This window comes from Topomyia yanbarensis, chromosome 3 (assembly GCF_030247195.1).
Source record: "Topomyia yanbarensis strain Yona2022 chromosome 3, ASM3024719v1, whole genome shotgun sequence".
In the NCBI taxonomy this organism is placed as follows: domain Eukaryota; kingdom Metazoa; phylum Arthropoda; class Insecta; order Diptera; family Culicidae; genus Topomyia; species Topomyia yanbarensis.
The window spans coordinates 268,036,308-268,056,660 of record NC_080672.1 but is presented as its reverse complement, the minus strand read 5'-3'; the positions used below and the strand labels follow the sequence as shown (position 1 = coordinate 268,056,660).

The 20,353-nt window shown below is 37.7% G+C and overlaps 1 protein-coding gene across 22 annotated transcripts; it reads right to left on the bottom strand.

Annotated features, from left to right (window-relative positions):
* Positions 1-229: 229 nt before the first annotated feature.
* Positions 230-19,517, bottom strand: LOC131688966 (bone morphogenetic protein receptor type-2). Of its 22 annotated transcripts, none has more exons than XM_058973646.1 (8): positions 19,364-19,517; positions 18,704-18,764; positions 18,284-18,580; positions 3,422-3,573; positions 3,272-3,365; positions 2,807-3,212; positions 2,591-2,736; positions 230-2,530 (listed from the first exon to the last, which is right to left on the bottom strand). In XM_058973646.1, the coding sequence occupies exons 3-8, from the start codon at positions 18,342-18,344 to the stop codon at positions 726-728; spliced, it is 2,664 nt and encodes an 887-aa protein (XP_058829629.1). In that variant the 5' UTR covers positions 18,345-18,580; positions 18,704-18,764; positions 19,364-19,517; the 3' UTR covers positions 230-725. The 22 variants fall into 22 exon arrangements, with proteins under 22 accessions (XP_058829629.1, XP_058829635.1, XP_058829638.1 ...); XM_058973652.1 differs by having other exon boundaries at positions 18,284-18,575; XM_058973655.1 differs by having other exon boundaries at positions 18,284-18,520.
* Between the last annotated feature and the right edge of the window lie 836 nt (positions 19,518-20,353).

Below are 20,353 nucleotides of genomic sequence, written 5' to 3'. Positions count from 1 at the left end.
CAATTTTAACAAATCATCTACGCTATCCTTTCAGTAAGATATTTTTTCAATAATTGCACACCAATCCACGCCGCCTCCGATAGTTACAAGCGGCGTGACGCCGCTGATCCAAATTGATTCCTACGCCGCCACCGATTAAGACTACATCGGCGCACATGTCTATTCTGTTTTACTTACCTCTTAATTTTAATGGAATTTTTTTCTTAATTTTAATGCAAACATACCATCATTTGTAATACCTTAGATTTTTATTCAAGTGCTTATAATATACTTACTGTTCTACACTTATTCTAGTAATTTAAGTGCGTTTACCAAGATTACCTCATTATGCTTTGTAGATTGATTCAGATTTTTTTTCAATAGATTCTAACATACTGATCATTTGACTAAATGCTTAAATTTATCTCTTCCTGATCACTTTGCTATAATTACAAAAAGTGAGTTACATATTTAGTTATAATTTTGAATACCAATTTTTACTTCCAAAATGGAACATCCCAAACAAAAATCTGCCTAACATTTTTACTTTGTGGTTATATATTCAAAAATAAAACCCAATCTCGTCTTTTGTAATGACTAAGTCAACAGAGATTCATTATTTGTTACGCCATGGAATATTCGGTCACGTTTAATCACACCTATCACCTGGCTAAGTCTTTTCGTGGCTTTTTCTACCCTCTCGCTGTGTCTTTCATTTAAAGCTCCAGCAGAAGCACCTCCTCGTGCTATACGGAGTTGGCTATTTTGCTAGTGTCCATCATTCGGTCGTCATAGAGCGAGAGGGTCTTTGAAGCACGGATTTTACGTACCGAGGGTGGTACATCACCGGGGGTTTTAACCCGTTGACTTGGGTTCCTAAGCCGCTCAATACTACCCTTAGGTCCGAAGACCTCATGAAATACTTCCAGTGATCGCTGCCGCTTCATATGTTTGCTGTCTTCACGATTTTGATCGCTGAGGCTTGATCGGCTGCTGTTGAGATTCTTAACTGCGTTCGCCGATTTGGAAACAACGATACGGAGTTTTTGGTTCGGTGAATTGGATTGGATCATGGTAAACGGTTGACTGGTGAAGTCATCAGTCAAAGTCTTAAACTTGGAATTAGCTGATCGGATGAGATTGTTTTCGTATCGTCCACCATTGCTAGTACTGAGATCCAAGTTGCTGGGACGCTCGGCTAACTTCTTCTCGATATCATTGTCTGCTGCGTTTATTAGGGTGATGTGAGGATTTGTTGAATTTACATTCAGTCGTTTGGAAGGTATATTCTCCAGGTTGACCTTCGAAATGAGAGAATTTTCAACGAAATTCGAGCTATCGTCGCAGTCCTGCTGGACGTAAGGGTTTGATTTTTGGAAAGTTTTCTGCAGCATCGCTTTGACGCTGTTCAGGCCTTTTATTTTGTGATGTACTTTGTTGTTTTCCAGCTTTGGGAGAACACAAGGATAACGGAATGAAACGTCCGAATGATGATCATTAGTTAGTGATTTGAATCTATCTTCCTCGTCTGGAATGTAGGCGTCGTTTATGCTATGTTTCTGTAAACCATTTGGAATAATTTGATTACGAGCTCTTATGGGTACGTTTATAACTTTAGAATGAGTTACAGAAGAGGTGGTGGTATCGCAATAATGATGGCTCTGTGGAATGATCTGTTGATTAGGCGGTGTCATAAACGCAACAGCTGTGGAGTTGACTTTCGTGTATGTTGCGGGAGGTGTAATAATCAAATTGTTCGTGCTTAATGTTGGTGTTTGACCTTTGTGCAGTTGAGCTTTAGGGTTCATACTTGTAATATCTTGGATGCGCTCTTGGACACAAAGTGCAGTTAAACGAGCTTCGGCATCATGGTCCCAACAATCCTCACATGTGTCTTTGACTACCTTAGCAGCGATACTATTTTCATAATTGCCGGGGAATCTTGGTCTAGTCTTGTTTCTGGACACCAATACCTGCATCTGCTCGAAGTTGGGATTGGTACCAATTTCTTCTTCGTATGGCGCCTTATAGTCGGGTACCGAATTTTCATCCGGGTAAAAATCATCACACCTTGTCGCTAGTTCCCATAACACCAAACCTAGTGAATAGACATCAATTTGTTTCAAGGCTGATTCACAATCCCGCAGATTGACCGCACCTTCCAACACCTCTGGAGCCATATAGCGCAATGTTCCCACCTCGTTGATACTCTTTGTTTCAGCTAAAGCTATTTCACCCCGACATTCATAACGAGGTCCGAAAGTTTTCATTGCGAAGCCAAGATCACATATACAACAAGAAAGGTCGGGTTTCACCAACACATTTCTTGAATTGAGATCACGATGACACACACAGGGCTTCACCAAATCTCCTTTGCGAATCTCCGTGTGCAAATGAGCCAGTCCATTGGCGATCGATTTACCCATTCTGCAGAAGACACCAAAACCCATCTGGTTGTCGGATAACCAATCCTGAAGACATCCCAGAGGAGCCAATGAAAGTACCAAGAGATATTCGATGCGACCATCCATCGTGCGACGTTCGTCACATCCTAACGACAAGAAAGTATAAATTATTTTTACAAATGAGTACATACCGATTAGTAGCTTACCGAAGTATGTTAGTAAAGAAGGCGTTTCCATGAGAGGGATCGTATAAATATCTTTCTCATTTAAGAAATACTGTCGATGTTGAGCGGTAAAAAGCTTCACAGCCACATGCTGTTCATTAACAATACCCTTCCAAACTGTACCGTATCTTAAAGAGAAAAAGAAATATTTTATAACATTACTAATGGCAGCATGACACGACACGAGGTAAAACATACTTTCCCTGACCAATCATTGAAACCAATTTCAAATTATCTACATTGTATAAATTTGAACTGTAGCCGGGTCCAGAAGGTTCCAACGGGGCCAGTTCTGAAACCGCTTTGGACGTTTTCCTGCATGTCAAGAATCCGATTATCAACATCAGAATGATTCCAACCATTGCAAAGCAGATATAAACCGTCGGAGAACTCCATATCGATGTGTACGGTGCAAAAGGTGTGTATTCACTTTCGGCACCCAAACGGACACTTTCCGGTATGATTGGATTAGAGGCATAACTGAAATTGCCGTTGCAATTGTCACCCGAGCAACAGCAGAAATAATGGCCGCTTTGGGTTTCCTTGTGGCTGACACACTCATTATGGTAGCATGTTTCTTTCTTATCCGATAGCTCCCAGCACCCTACAATTGTTAATAATTAATGGAAGTACTGGCGCAACAGCCCAATTAGAGGTTCTTACCTTGTACAACTACTTTGGTTGTATTCTTCGTTGTGTCAAATGTCCATAATGCGTAGCAGAAAGTTGCGTAACGGGCACATGCGACTACGGTGGACTGAAACGAATACATTAGAAAAGCACTGAAATGTTAGAATACTTTTTAATATATACCGTATTCTTATCCACTAGTGTATTATCAGTTGGCTCCGCAGGTTCATCATAGCTATCATAATCATCCGAACCATCTTGACTATATTGGCTGTTGGTGTTGGTAACAGAAGTCGCTCCATACTGCAAGCAGGTTCGAACCTTTAACGGAGTTCCTTGAAGTGATGAGAAAGGAAATTAAGTATTACCAAGTGATTATGAATATATAATGGTGACATATTTGGTACAAAGACGAAAACAATACGAATGTTAGCTATTGAAAATTTACTAACGGATTGCGGAATACAGATATTTGATACAAGGCATGATACATGATAAATCCTAATAACCCAAGTGATAACCCCAGTTTTCGTTCATTTCAACGACAACTAACCCCAAGTTAGTAACGTGGTAGGTATTATAGGCGAAAAGTTGTACTACAATCAACATACTTATATTTTTATCGAGCTCCCGAAATATCAATTTTATTCAAATGTAGCTGTATTTTAATAAAACTGCTGGTTTCAAATATGGAATAATGGAAAGTTATGCTGAAGGTATGTACTTTATTTGTATCTATTGATGTCAAAAGATATTATTTTGTTTGTTTATAGAAAATGTCAATAACTTTTACGATTTTGTAGCAGACGGTTTCAGCACACATTTTTGCTAAATTATTGAAATAATTTTTTGTCCACGTATGTCCACTATGTTTCAAGGCAATTTGTGTTCTTTGAACGATTCTCCATTTGGAACATTATAGAATTATTGCCCAAATTTGCCCGTTTTCGAGTAATCTTTGATTAAGTGGAGACGGAGACGGATTATAAGATTTTCAGTTTACAATTTAGACTCGTACTTTTAATTACTGCTGCACCTCCGGTTGTCATAGCGAGTCTCACAATACTGTATTTTGAACAGGAAGAATTGTGTATTTAGTGGTGAAAATTTCATCGAGATTCATAAACATTTTCAAAAGTGGAACGCAAAAGACGTAAATAATTTTGGTCGTTCATATTGAAAACCAACGAGGTCAACAGAAGTGATCGCCAAAGGTTCAAAATTTCAAAAATCGATTACGAATACCATGGTCAAACGTTACCGGGCAACTATGACGTTTGATCATGCAAAGCAAAACAAATCTAGAGGTGGAATATATAACTGGATTTTACGAGCGAAAATCGGTAGAGTTGAACAAAAGAATACTGTGATCTCTGGCCGTGACTTGGCTAAAAATCTCACTTTCGCGTACACTCCAGCTTTGTGATTTTTTTTGTGAGAAGGTTGTCAATCGTAGTATGTCAGCAAGCATGACAACAAAGTGTGGTTGCTCAAAACTATACCAGGAAGCAGTACGAGCATGTTCTGACCAAGTATAACGCAAGCATTTAAATAGACGCTTCATCGCACAGTGGAGTAACTATAACAAATTCTTGGCAAATAACCAAAAAAAATTTTTTTTCGATTTTTTATTTAGTTATATTTTTTTAGATACCTAAAAGCATACTGCATATTATGGCAAAATAAAGAGTTTGCCAAAAATTGCTAAAGATTTTTTGCATGGATGCAAAATGATGATAAAATGGTGGGTTTTTAATCATTTTTTATTATATATTCAGCAAAATCGCTTTCTAATGATGATGACTGTATTAAATAGGACAATATTATAACAAACGTAATTGAACACAACTATTTGCGTAATTGGACCAGCTTTAGAAACACCCTTTTTAAACATTTTATTCCAAATTTGAATGATAAAAAAGTTACATTATACGGCAAGATCCGGCAAAGTTGCTGAAACAACATTACAAAACAAGATTCCGGCTATCCGAAAAACATTCAATCTTTTCCGATCCACAAATTCCAAGCGATTTGAAAATATAAATATTTCTACTAGTTTGAGGTACACCAAAATGCTGTAGGGCCAAATACCATGTTTGGCAAAATGTATATCTATGATGATGTGCACAGGTATCCCTTTTTCCTCCTTTTTCCACTGACCAACTGTTCATGCATCGGGAAAAACAAATGTATTCACAAAGATGACCTCAAAAATACTAGTATTCGGGAGGATCTAGAAAAATGACCTCTGCACTGGTGGGTGGATAGATGCCAAATTGTCCCAAAAACTAGTTATTTTCTATTTTTAGTTCATATTAAGGCATAATAACAGCAATGGCCGCAATAAATAGTTTTGGCCAGGATTCGACCCCAGTTGCTCCTCTGTGCATCGTAATAATGGACTTTGAACAAATCCTCGGTCTAACAATTTAAAGAAAACTACGAATCTTAGTAAATTTCACTTGTCTTCGTATTTTTGGCATATTCATTTTTAGTTACTACAATTTGCAGCAAACTTGTTATCAATTTTCACTTCATGCATTTCGAGAAATATATGCATCGGACAGCAATTGAATAATAATCGTACAGAGAGTTGAAAAGTTTTATAACTGTGTTGTATAATATTTCAAAATACATATTTTGAAATGACTAATAACATAAATTTTCATAAAAGCTACATCATCTATACACCCAAATGTCTTATTGCGTGCAAATCAACAAATTCTATCATTTAACTACACACCATTTAAAATTCGATACATTATAAACATTATTGACATACACTGGAACCATTAAAATCATACATTCGTGAAAATTTCTTATATTTATATTAAAATGTCAGCCATTTTGTATCTGCCATTTTGAATTTTGAAAATCTGACATCAAAATCGTAATCTGCGCCCCCAAAAACCGTTGTATGTACCTTTGCAGGTAAATCGAAACCATTTTCGACTTTTGGACAGGTTTTTAGGGAAATCCGCCACTGTGTGTCGGTGGTAAAATAGAAATGGCCCAGGCACCTGGCCGTCAAATGGTTAGATAACATAGTACAGTCAGCTCCTTGGCGAATTTTAAGCTGATAAAACAGGGACATTGATAAAATCGGGACATATATTTTTCTGTCTTTTTAATAACCCGAAGCTCTTAAAATATTCTTCTTTGTTCCTTAGATATAATCTTGAAACCTTTTCTGATTATTTACTTTGGGGAGCTTAAAATGATTAATCAGAAAAAGGGGGTCCGATAGCACAAAATTTAAAAAAAAAATAATACTTTTATTTTTGCATTTTTCGGATCTAAAGATAAGAAATATAAGCCCAAGAAAGGATTTACTCGAATTCAACTAGGTTCGTCTGCTAGAGCCCATCAAACTACCAATTATCAATTTTCATATGAAGCTGATAAAATCGGGTCAAAAAGCTGATAAAATCGGGTGCTGATAAAATCGGGTCTCCACTGTACTACAAGTTCTCTATCTCATGCATCCACGTGAGTCTATGGATAACCTTTGGTCGTTAGACCGCACAGTGGTCGGAAACGCCAAAAAAGTTAACTTAATTCACTAGAGGCCAAACCATCGAATATATTCACAGGGTGTCTTTGGAGGAATTGTTCGTATAAATATTCCGCACAATCTGATAACAATTGAAATTAGGCATGGCTTACTATGATCGAACTAAAAAAATTAACTTTTTATATTGGCGAGATAGAAAGTTGGTATCTTCGACAAAGTTTTAGAAATGCTCATAGTGAAGAATTTTGTTGAAGAACTTGAGCTTGTAGGAGTAAAGGTTATCGATTTATAAGACGTTTTCTATGACAACTCCCTTAAATCTCGTTTTTTTTATATAACTTTTTTCATTGTGACTTTTCGTGCAAACTATGTATAACACAAATATGTAGGTATCAAAACTACATAATATTGTCGAAGACTGTATGTAAAAATACTCATTTGTTTCAAAGTTATTGAAGATGTTTACATTTTTTTACACCAACTTCAACTACGTATAAGAAAGAAAGGTGCAAACCAAAATGTACGAACAGGCACTTTTTTAACTCTATAAACTATTCACAATAAATCAAAGAAAGTTTGGTGCGTGGCATTCTAGAACCCTATGAATAGGGTAAGCTTACTTTATCATGTTTTTTGACTTTTTTAATACAAAAATCAGCAAAAATTTTTTTTCATTTTTTTCCGTAAAATTTAATAAATAATGGTATGACATTCTTTAGTAAGCATTAAATTCATTATGACATGTCTATTTGAGTATATATTAGTTTGTAATCTGCAATGATATTAAAAACTTTACATTTTTGCTTCCACGTTTAAAAAAACTGAAATATTCAGGTATAAGAGAAAATAATACTTGTAATTGAACATTGAACCAAGAATTTCAAAAATTGGGGCAAAAAAACTTAAAATTTTTTGTTTTGCTGATTTTTGCATGGAAAAAGTAAAAAACATGATAAAGTAAGCTTACCCTATTCATAGGGTTCTAGAGTGTCACGCACCAAACCTTCTTAGCTTTATTGTGCATAGTTCATAGAGTTAAAAAGAGTGCCTGTTCGTGCATTTTGGTTTGCACCTTTCTTTCTTATTCGTAGTTGAAGTTGGTGTAAAAAAATGTAAAAATCTTCAATAACTTTGAAACAAATGAGTATTTTTACATACAGTCTTCGACAATATTATGTAGTTTTGATACCTACACATTTGTGTTATACATAGTTTGCACGAAAAGTCACAATGAAAAAAGTTATATTAAGAAAACTAGATTTAAGGGGGTTGTCATAGAAAACGCCTTATAAATCGATAACCTTTACTCCTACAATCTCAAGTTCTTCACTATAAGCATTCTTAAAGCTTTGTCGAAGATACCAACCAAGGAGTTTTTATTCTCAGGTGATACGATCCTCAAAAACGCTGATCATCCATGTTGGTTTTAGAAACGACATCTAACAACATTGTTTACTAGTTCTCTCCATATGTTTACTTTGATTTCAGAGGGTCAACAAAGTAGTTCGCTGTCATTTTTCTTCCCCGCAGTCTGCTGCATGCTTACCTCACTCCTCGTCTAGTTACTGCCGAAGACGAATCACCTTAGAACTCTAAGCACCTTGATACCAACTTTCTATCTAGTCAGTATAAAAAGTTAATTTTTTTAGTTCGATCATAGCAAGCCATGCCTAATTTCAATTGTTTTCAGATTGTGGGGAATATTCATATGAACAATTCCTCCAAAGACACCCTGTGAATATATTCGATGGTTTGGCCTCTAGTGAATTAAGTTCACGTTTTTGTCGATTCCGACCACTGTGGACCGGCATCGGCTGGGTGCTATCTGCCTTCTGCTGTAGCAGCATAATGAGAGGGTCCAGCGGGTGGGCCTCAAAGCCATGCCGATGATGATGCGCCAATCCATTGTGTAACGAGACCCGTGCCGAGGGATGAATGGCAGAGGGAGGCATAAACACTTCATACCCCAGCCCTACGTGAAACTTGGACTGGGATTCCAAGTGATGACAAATACCCAGCCACGTAAGAAGCTTGTAAGGCGCACCCCATTGTATTTTTGCTCTGACCATGTCAAGCGGGGCTCTGACAGGTTTGATTGTCACCCTAGCTATTCGTGGAAACAAAACCGGAAAACACTAAGAACACTGTAAACATGAGTTTGGTGGAGATTGCGACGATGGAGGTGGAAGAGCAGAAGGATTGCACGGACAGAAAACTTGGGGAGCTGCTTAGTAATGGCTCGTTGGAGGATGTTGTGTCCTGCATTTAGTCCATTCTCAATTCTCCAGCTAGATACGAGGATCGCAGAGTGACCAAATAGAAAACAGACCAGTTCGGCGGAGCAACCGGTTGGTCGGAGAGTTCCGAGAGTAAATCAAGAGAAACACGAGGAACTCATCACTTAGGCGGAGCAGCGAAGAAACGCTATAGGTGGCTGCTGGGAAACGGCCACAAACCAGCTGAAGCGCTATAGTTGGCAAGAATCCCAATAGGTAAGACACCAGTTAAGCGGCAGCGTTCGACGGACACTGCTTCGCCGAACAACAGCGGAAGCAGGAAGTAACTTCAACCGAAAAAGATCAAGGGGCAGGATCCTACACAGACACTAAAAACTGAGCAGCGCCCAACCTTCAACGAAATGGCCAAGTTGTACTCGATGGCCATCATTCCGGTTGGGTACACTGCCAATACCCTCAGCCATGAACAGCTGAGTACTACTCGATGCGCACTGATCAGTATCGTCATGGAGCAGAGCTCCAGCAATACGAGACCCAAGTTTAGGAAACAAGGGTATCTCGAAATCGCCTGTTTAGACAGCGATACAGCTAAGTGGCTGCAGGATTCCACAGCTGCAATCAAGCCCCGGGAAGCGCCAGAATATGAACGACAATTACGCACAGAACGTTGGGGGGTAGTGAAGAGGAGCACGGTCCTCAAAACGGTAGAGCTCCTGTTGGTGGTAGATGAAGCTGGACTACGTATTCGGAAAGGCTGGCATACACCTCGGGTACCTCGGTTTTCGCTGAACGTGGAAGTTCTTGGCAAGCATGAACTGAAAAAGTTCCTGTGGGTGACGCCCTCATAGAGTACTACAGAAGAATAAACAAGCCCCCTTTTCATTGAAGAATGTGAAGCAATAAATATAAATATCAGAGGTGAGTATTTACTAGAATACCTTTCGTCGAAAGATGTCAATGTATGTAACAAGGGAGTTGTACCTACATTTATTAACGCAGTTAGAAGCGATGTACTGGACTTCACGTTATGCAGCGCTCAAATAGCGGAAAAGATAAATAACACGTTTCTGACGAACCTAGTCTGTCGGATCACAGACACGTGATGTTCGCCATAGAAGCCAATAAACTCACAGTGCAAAAACACAGGGAAATAAGGAAAACAAATCGGTGTGTATTTCGCTAACACCTGGCACAGTCGAAAGAATGGGGAGTAATATCCAATCTCCAACAGATCTGGTTAATGCGACAAACGACCAATAAAAGAGGATCATAACCGTCTATAATGACAGTTGCCCTTTTGTAACGAGGTATGTCGTGATGTTCTTTGGTAGAACGAAAATCTAGAAACATTTAAGAAGGAATCTAGGCCCCTATTCCATAAAGCGAAGAATACTGGTAATTGATCAGACCTCAGGACCGCTCTTACCAAATACAATGCTGAGTTGAGAAAGGTTAAAAACTATCAATGTGCGAGTTTTGTGAAAATATCGAAAACTTTCCAGATGCAGCTAGCCTTTAAAAAAAAATTCTTATCAAAGGATCACACAAATGGCCCAGAGCAAGTGAAAAAAGGCGATGATTCTCTCACAATTGACATTAGTGAAATATTAGATGCTCTAATGAACACCAATTTCCTGGGTCGGTTGCGAAAGACGAGAATTCGAGGTCAGGATTGTGATGGACTCCGCCCTAACAGGACTTGTGAGACATCACATAAACTGGTGAGACAGCTTACAACACCGTCTCTAATTAAATGGGCTATCAACTCCTTTGAACGCTACAAATCCCTCGGTCCTGAACATTCTTTCAATATTTTCAAAAACATGACATGATTCTTCTGGAACTACTCGGAACTATTTATTCCAACAACAGGTAGAAAAGGCCTTTAGGCCTATCTGTTTGACATTAACAATTTTGAAACTGATGAGAAAACTACTGGACCACTAGATTCGAACGGACCATTTATCAAAAGTTCCGCTAAACAAGTACCAGTTTGCATAGCAAAGGGGCATATCAAATGAGCAAATCTATAGCATGCCCAAGAGTCAAGAGATCACAGCGAAATGAACAGTACAGCGATTTGATACAATAAATATGTATACGTAAAATTTGTGGTAATCCTGAAGATGCATCCCAGCATTCGGGGTGCTTTGCTAATCCAGTTGACGATAGTTGAAACAAATAGTCTTTTTTTTCTTGAGGATTAGATCACCGAGCACTTCCTCGGATTTACACACAAGCGGCTCGAACTACACTCATCAGCAAAGGTTTCAACCTCTTGTTGGAGTAATTTACAATCTTAAGTAGAGCGGATAAGAAGAAACATCTTGAGATCGTTTGCGAAGGATAGACGTGGAGTCTTCAGAACTAGATGGACATCGTCGAGGTCAAGCAGAAACATCAATGGTCCCAAGTGACTCCTCTGGGGTACTCCTGACGTAGAAATAAATGCGGGCGCCTGACAATCTGCAACGACAATCACTATTTCTCGATCTGTAAGATAGAATCGAAATAGCTGCAACAAACTACCGTTGATTCCATCTCTCCATTTTAGTGATTGTTATATAATGGTGCACTTTGTCAAAGGCGGCAGATAGGTCTATGTAAATAACATCTATATGAGCGCGATGTTCTATACTCTCTGTTATCTAAGATGTAATGCATAGCATGTTAGTCGCAGTCGAACGTGAATCCATGCTGATCGTCACTTTGGGACTGCTTGCAATGAGGCTAAATAGGTTCCATAATTACCAGCTCGAACAACTTCGATACAGCAATCAATGAAGTAATTTCGCGGTTATTGTCAACGTCTCGCTTATTTCCCTTTTTGTGGACTGGGAACATGTTCGCGAACTTCCAGCGAGATGGAAAAATGCCACTGGCAATAGGTGCCCTAAAGATGTGAAGAAGCAGAGTCGCTAAAACGTCGATGTGCCTTTGCAAAAGTACTGAAGGAAAACTGGCAGGTCCTTAATTTAAGGACGATTTTCTCGCAATTCGTCGTTATGATTTTCCATGCGTATTTCTAGACACCTAATAAGTCTCCTGGTGGCCGGATGCCCTGAAGCTTGAATAGTGCGCGAATTCTAGCACAATTTTTAATCGAATACCTATCTCTACTTCCTACCTCCCTCATCCTGTGACACTTGTGGAGTGCGCAGTAGTATAAACGGCCTCTAGTAATAAGAACCCGATTAGAATGCAATAACAAGATTATAACAGAACGCAATTTTAGGGGGAAGAGCATAGCGTAGTCGGTAAATCGATTGCCTTGTACACAGCTTACCCGGGTTCGATTCCCAACCCCGCACATAGGGTTAGATATTTTTCCAAAAGAGATTTCTCTACCCCAAAAGTGGCGCATGACCCTAAGGTTAAAACCTCTATAATCAAAATAAAAAAGAACGCAATTTTTGTAGTATGCTGTGTTATAAATTTGGTCTCGTTAGTAGTTAAAATAAAAGAAAATTATAACAAGTAGCAACGCGAGATATAGTTTTGAAATGTTTCTGTTATGTGTTTCGGATCGGGAAGTGTCGGACTAACATTCCTTCTCTTTCCTGGTCCGCTTTTCGTACGGAGCTGGAAAGCCGGTGTTGATCAATAACCCTCAAAAAGGCACGCGGGTCTCAGAGGCCCGGAACGTTACAATTTTTTAGTTGCAAAAAAATGTCTATGCAGTATAAGCTTGGGCATGGAAATTTTGATAAGTTGCTTGGAAATCTATAACAAAAATAAATAATTGTGAAATTTGCACCTATGGAGTGGTGCGCAGCACTGTTTAAATTTTTTACATGCGCAAAAAGGCAATCCGGGCCTGGCAGGCCCGGTGTACATTCAATATTTACTAGGAATACCACGGGTTTTATACATTCATATTTATCTGAAAAAAAAACATTTTGATGAATTCATCTCCATATTAGCAGGTATTTTTGTCAAGTTTTGATTGATTTGATCTTTTTACCTTTTTTATAACAAAAAATAGCATTTTTGTTAGATAAATACTTTCATTTCACCCACTATGGTCTACTTGACAATTTTTTGGATTCAATATAACCGTGTCGTTATTGTCTATTTTTGGTGTTATAGTTGTCGTGATGATTCAAATTGTAGGATCTAAAAACAACAAAAAATTGAAATGGCTACAAGACGATCTGGCCATGTTTTCAATCGCTTCATGGATTCTGAAATAATGGAAGAAATTCAAGCAAATTCAATAGCAGACGATGCCGAAGCAGATTTTCAAAGCGAGGAAGAAGATGCGAATGATATTGCTTCCGACAATGAATCTGATGAAGACTGGAAGAAGAATCTGAATATGTACTCCGGTTATGCATCAAAAGAAATTAATACCAACCCAAAAACATTTATTGGTCGTGATCAAACGAAATTGAGCTTAGAACCAATCGACAGTCGAAATAATTCTCCGAGTACTCACATTTTGGAAAACAATTTCACCTTTTTACATTCATCGCCTTATACGCTGAAATCGGAATGTGCTGTGTGATCGTACTCTTCAACCCGTAACTCCAGAACAGAAAGTCGGATCGATAAAACTGAAGGAAAGGTTATACCTTTCATTTGAGACTAAATTTGTGCAAATCGGTCCAGGCATCTCTGAGAAAAATCGGTGAGATTGTTTGCCACATACATCGATCCATACATACATACACACATACACACATATATAGACATTTTACGATATCGACGAACTGAATCGAATGGTATAATAGATTTAGCCATGCGGGTCTCGGTTAAAAAGTCGGGATTCCGACCGATTGCATAACCTTTCTATATGAGAAAGGCAAAAAGGAACTTGAATATAACGGGCCTGAGAGGCCCGACCTGCCCTTTACTGTTAGGATTTTAGCTTGCCTTCACAAGGGATAAATAACTTTGGATTACCAAGAGTGGTACAATGAATGATGATTAATTTCTCCTAGGCATTACCATCTATTGATTGTCTGCGCGATTCTAACACACGCTCAAGCTATTAGGTATCCGATAATCGTAGATTTTTTTTAAATTCGTGCTGTTAACAGAACTATTCTAACATTATACCGAATTCCCATCATTAGCTAACTCTAATGCAATGTAGTATATATAGGTGGCAGAACACACGGTTTGCTAGTGCTGACAACCAAAAATGTGTAAACCATCCAGAAGCACAACGGGTCGACGTCATAGCGTTTACACAATTCAATGGGAGCGGAACGAACGATATGACGAAGGCACGTCGATTTATTCTGTGATCATTCACACCACTCATGTAAGATTTATCTTACGAATATCAAAGTGCCACCTTAGCCACACATGTATATACTACATTGCCTCTAATGCACTTCGCTAATAAAAATTATTTTAGTGAAAACGTTTCTATGTGATGAACGTTCAAGCTTCATGGTTCTTTCGCAGTTTGAGCATTTAGTAACCCATTGTGATGCTTTTACAATCCCTTTCGATATGTTCTTCATGGTTATCAGTGAGTAAACTTTAGACTACTTTGTGATAAAGAGTTAGCAGCTGCCGCAGGATTGCATGAATTGTTACATACTTATTTGTTCGTATCTTTAACAACACTGGACATAACGAAATTTTGGCAAAATAATTTTTATCTGGAGGAATTCATTTGGCATATTTATTCCATTTTGTTGAAACATGCACCTCCAAATGCAGTCAGCTACTAGTATGGATGTAGTACAACCAGAACACAGCTCTTGTTGCATAACCCCGGATTAAAAACTCTGTTACATCCAAACACCTAACTACAAATGATGGTAGTACCATATATCGAAACATGGTTCTGCATAAATAACACATTACCTGAAAAAACTGTATAAAAAATCGCAAAAAATATTAGTGTATATCGATACATCATTTCAGGCATATATTTTGAAAATCGGTATATTTTGCTAAACTCCTCCCGAAACTTTTTTCTGACTACGATCTTGACCTAAATAATTTTTTAAACATCTTTGCTTCAATGAAAAATTTAGTCGAGTACAACGCACTCTTATTCATCCTACCATTCAAGCTAGTGAATTGAACAGAGATAGCAGACACTGCTCTAACTAATGTATTCAAATGGGTGGGATGAATAGAGGTGCTAAGATGAATTAGGACATAACTACCCTACGTGAATTAGACTTGCTTCGTCTGCTACTGCCCTTCAAACGGATTTTCTTGCGAGGTCGACAAAATCCGGGTAGACAAAATGGAAGGTTGATAAAATCGGGTCTTCACTGTAACTTAAGGGATCAAAACACATAAAAAACATTTATTTTAAATTAGTATGAATTAAATAAAAAACTTTTTAGTAAATGTTCCAAATCGCGACTTTTTTGAAAAATGGGTAACTTTTTTGGAAATAGTTCTAAATGGCCTATTTTGCAATAACCAACGAAAAAATCGGGGGAAAAGCTTTAAAGTGGTTTAAACTGCAAAAATATGTTGTTCCTTCTAACCTTACTAACAGTGGCAGGTATTACGCATGATAAAACGACTCGAACATAGGGGCTATGACTAGTTTAAATTCGACTGAGCGGCTGCAAATTAGGACAGCTTGCCAAAAAGTCGATGTGGCGTAGCTCCATTAACAACGGTTTTGCCTTTCTCATATAGAAAGGTTATGCAATCACTCTGAATATCGTCAACGTAATCTCGGCCCAAAGAGCCGTGTGTCATATACCATTCGACTCAGTTCGCCGAGATCGGAAAATGTCTGTTTGTATGTATGTGTGAGTGTATGTGGAAAAAATTGTCACCTCTTTCTCAGAGATGGCTGAACCGATTTTGCACAAACTTAATCTCAAATAGAAGGTGCAACCTTCCCATCGGCTGCCATTGATTTTTTTATTGGACTTCCGGTTCCGGAGTTACGGGTTGAAGAGTGTGGCCACACAGCAAATTCCAATACAAACTGGTACCACCATGAAATTAAAATGATGCAAAACTTATTGAAATGGATGCAAAATTACTTTGATTTGTCAGTCTTGATCAATAATGACTATCCAAAGTCGCTTTGACCACATTGGCCACCTACGACGGTTCTTGATTCCATATAAGCAGGAACTGAAAAACCTCAAAACGGGAGTAAAGGAAAATTTCAAAATCGAATTTGCATTTTTGATGCCAAATGACTTTAAAATGCTTGAAACGCCGAGATTTCATGTAAACTGTTAAAAAAAATTAAGTGTGTATGTGCTCAAAACGAGTACTAGAAAAAAATACTTTTGTTTACGTATTGTTATCTTAAAATGAAAGCTTGGAACGAGTTTGTTATTCATAACAGCGGAAATTATTGTATGCTTTTCCAACATTTATGCAATGTTTGAAAGTATAAATTAAATATCGATTATACTGACGGCTGTCGGTAAGTTAAGGTAACGTTCTGAATTCTTTGTTACTTCAAAACAAATAAAAGTAATGGGTCTGAGAATCGCCAACCGCGAACTGGCAAAATAACTCATAAATCTTAATTCCATAGCATCTTTATAATGCATGGTGATAGTACTTGCTTTATTGACCATGTAATAGATAACTTTTATTTAGAATTAACCAAAGTACGCTATTAACACTATTGTAAATTCACGCTAACAATTAGTTGTATGGTAGACTGGTTTTTCAAAAAGTGTCGCATAACCAATAGAACTTCCGTAACTGTCTGCATTATCACACACATTGACTATTTCTCAGTTGATTTTGCCATAAGAGATTGAGCGATCAAATCGTGACCCCTTAAAATTACTATTTTTCATTTGTCATTTCATATATTGATTTTTCGAAAATATTTTGTTTGCAACACTTCTAGAACTTTGTATGGCACATATTTTTGCTGAAGTAACATAGTTATTATCTCGTCTGTTTGGAAAGTTATGATCGATTTTTGTTGAAAAATATACCATTTTCAAAAATTAATTAATTCTTTCAAAGAAATAACGCTCTCGCAGGTTTTTCACTGAAAACTAGAAAAGTTCCGATCTTTCAAATGAAATCAACAGATTGGAAATCCATTTGCAATCTTGGAAGATATATAGCTTCGAAAAAAAAAACCATTTTTGTATTGAAAATCGTCTGTAACTATGCAAATACAAGAAATAGAAACTTCGGCAAAAATATGCATTTATAAAAGTTCTAAAAACCTCTAGAACGAAGTATTTGCGGGAAATGAACACATAAAAAGATATTAATAGAAAACCAATTTTTCAAGAGCCACCCTATCTTAAATATTCAAATTAACACATGAAACATTAGAGAAAGCCATATAGTTTTTTTTTTCAGAAAAGTAACATCAATTTGATTGATTTATTACTTTGTAGAACATTATGTAGCTAAATTTTACATATCTTAAAAGTTGATACTTTGGACACCATAACCACAAGGACCATCCTAATTCAAGTAATAAAATCGGGAAGAAATTTCTAATAAAGTTTAACGCAGATACTATATATCTAAAACTAGGTTTGGGCGCTAACAGTTTTGTCTTCCTAAATACGGCTTAGGGACCATAGTCCATTGTATGTAGGTTCAAATCGTACTGAATCTGTTATAGCCATGGAATAGTAGTTTGGACAACTGAGAAAGGCAGAATTGCACCACTAGGTGGATTGAAACAGGTTTTTAGTGACAAAAGGTTAGTATTTAACAGAAATATAACATTGCCACTGCCTAATGTGGCGGCGCCACAACGCTTCATTCGCCCGTGGCTAGTCATAGCCCCTATGTTTGAGTAGACTGGACAAATGAGTAGATCACAGGTTTGTTTGCACTTTCGACAGCGAGCGAAAGATCACCTCGTCCGGCGGTCCTCATTGGTTTCCTCGAACAAATCTAAAATGGTGCACCATGCGCCCCCATTTCGGTAACACAATTTAAAAATTTCCTTAAACCCGTTGGCGCACCGAGGAGTTGTCGAAAAGTAGAGGCAAAACACTTGGCGCGGCAAACCACTTAGTGCGGCTCCGCACTCGTTGGTGCCTGGACAGGTGCTCTGAAATTATTCTCAGTACAACTTTCAAACTTCAGGATTGTATTTGCGGAGAGAATAACTATCTATTAGAGAAAAAAGTTTTTTTACCCTAAGCTACTTTAAAGCTTTTGAAACCCCCCTCCCTAATTTTTCTGTCGTTGTTATAAAATTGGGCATTTATAATCATTAAAAAAAAACATTTTTCGAAAACGCCACGATTCCGAACATTTTTACCAATTGTAGAAGCTCAAGGTTGGTCAACCCTCTCAAGTTTTCATTCGACTCAGTTCGTTTGCCTAATTTTGCATACAAAAAATATCACTTACCTTCTATGTTAGGAACGGTCCTGAGTAAAGCTAATAGCAAAACACAAGCCAATTCTTTCATCGTAACCGAACGAATTTCTCACTTCAGTATCTGAATATGAATCACGCTGCTTATTTTATCACGTCCGTATCGAAACTAGTACACAAATCAGCGTTACTGGACTGAACTCCAGCGAATGTTTTGTTTGTATTTCTTTAGTATTGTTCACTAAACGATTATACCTATTCCGTTTTTCACTTTGGGTATTAGTAAAATATCAAGCAAAAGCTAACTGCTGGGAACTTCTTGAAGCTGAACTTGTCATGGAAAAGGGGGCGTTTTTATTAGTTATTCGTCGATAACTCACACTCCCACAACATAGTTTGTCATTCAGAATCAGAAAAAGAAGATATGGTGTATACCGTTTAAATTGTTCTTACATGTATAGCAAGATGCTCAGGCATCCTTGATAATGAAGATGTATGTTTGTTATTGTATCCGCTGAAATTCAAAAAAAGAATGATGCAAATGTGGTAATCGTATTTTCATCTCATTAGTGCGTCGCGTCTTATCGTAGAACGAGTGAAAAGATAGTAGCAAGTGAACTGAAGAAACCGAACCAAAACAAACAATTGGACCCGGGGCGAACGAGCAAATATTCCAGTCTTAAATTTTAACTATCTTAGCGATGTATCAATGGTTCTTCGAAGGGATGGCATTGTTGCCCTACATTTTCACCAAATTTGTTATATTTTAGTTTTCCTTTCCATCCCCTACATTGCGTTTGCAACAAGCCTTTACTTGGGTGATGTAGGGTGTACTAACACTAATACAGATGAGTCCTTTCCTTTCTGTGATGGGGTGCAATTTCACAATCCTTCCTTGCAAAACTCTATGGTCTTTTTTTCGAAGTCTGAAAGTTCAATCACTTCAGTAAATTGCAATTAATATGCTTCTAAAATGAGCGAACGGTTGAAAGGTATTATTTTACTATCCATCAATCTGATGCGTAGGTATACTTCGTTTTTCAGCGCAACAAATTAAACACCAGAACAAAATAAATACAAACTCTAAAACTTTTTCAGTGCAACCATGTAAACCTTTAGTTAATATCCATTTGAACACCGTTTAACCATGTACTTAGAGATAAAAAATCACAAATCTATTTCGTTTGCGTTGCGATACCGAGCCAAACGCCACTACGTCTGGATTGGTATTGATTTTTCCTTGCAAGAATTTTTCTCGCAGCGAATACCCTCTCACTATTTTTGCTGAGGCGAAGCATAGTACGAAAGGGTCTTGTTTTATGTATTCGCATGAAGCGTTATTCAGACGAATAAATACTAGGGAGGCTCATTTTTACCAACAATTAAATACATAGAATCATTTGCACATAAACCAGCGAAACGTGGTACAAACCAACTGAGCCAATGTACTACACTTTGTGAAGCTGCAGATATACGCAAATATAACTCGTTTTAGATAAACGAGATTGGATAATATATGTGATAAAAAGTTTTATATCATTTTGTCTTCGATTGCTAATACTGCTTGACTTTATTTACTTTCGCATTATTGGAACGTGCAATAAAGGGTGAGTCGTTAATTCTTGCAACACATTAGATTGATTGGTACATCGGCTATAGTTATCCAAATGAAACAGACACAGTAATTCAGTATGTATATTTATTTCAGTTTGCATAATCTGTTAAACTGTAGAATGAGTTTGAATAAAATGCTCGAAATTTGCGATTAACTCCCTTCATCAGAGCCTATACAGGCGTTCCCGGTATGTTTTTCTCAGTTTTCACCTTTTCATTAGTTTTTTCGTCCTTCGCCACTCCTTTGATCTTCCAAAGTTCGCATTTCATCATGGCCCAACAGGTTTCAATCGGGCGAAGTTCCGGACAGTTTGGTGGGTATAATTCTTTTGGCACAAAATCTAAGGAATTAGCCGCATATCACTCATGTGCGGATTTGGAATAGTAGCATAATGCCACATCTAACCAAAATAACGGTATTTGATCGTGCTGTCTCAAAAACGACCGAAGCCGTTTTTGGAGGCACTCAGTTTTGTAAAGCACCCCATT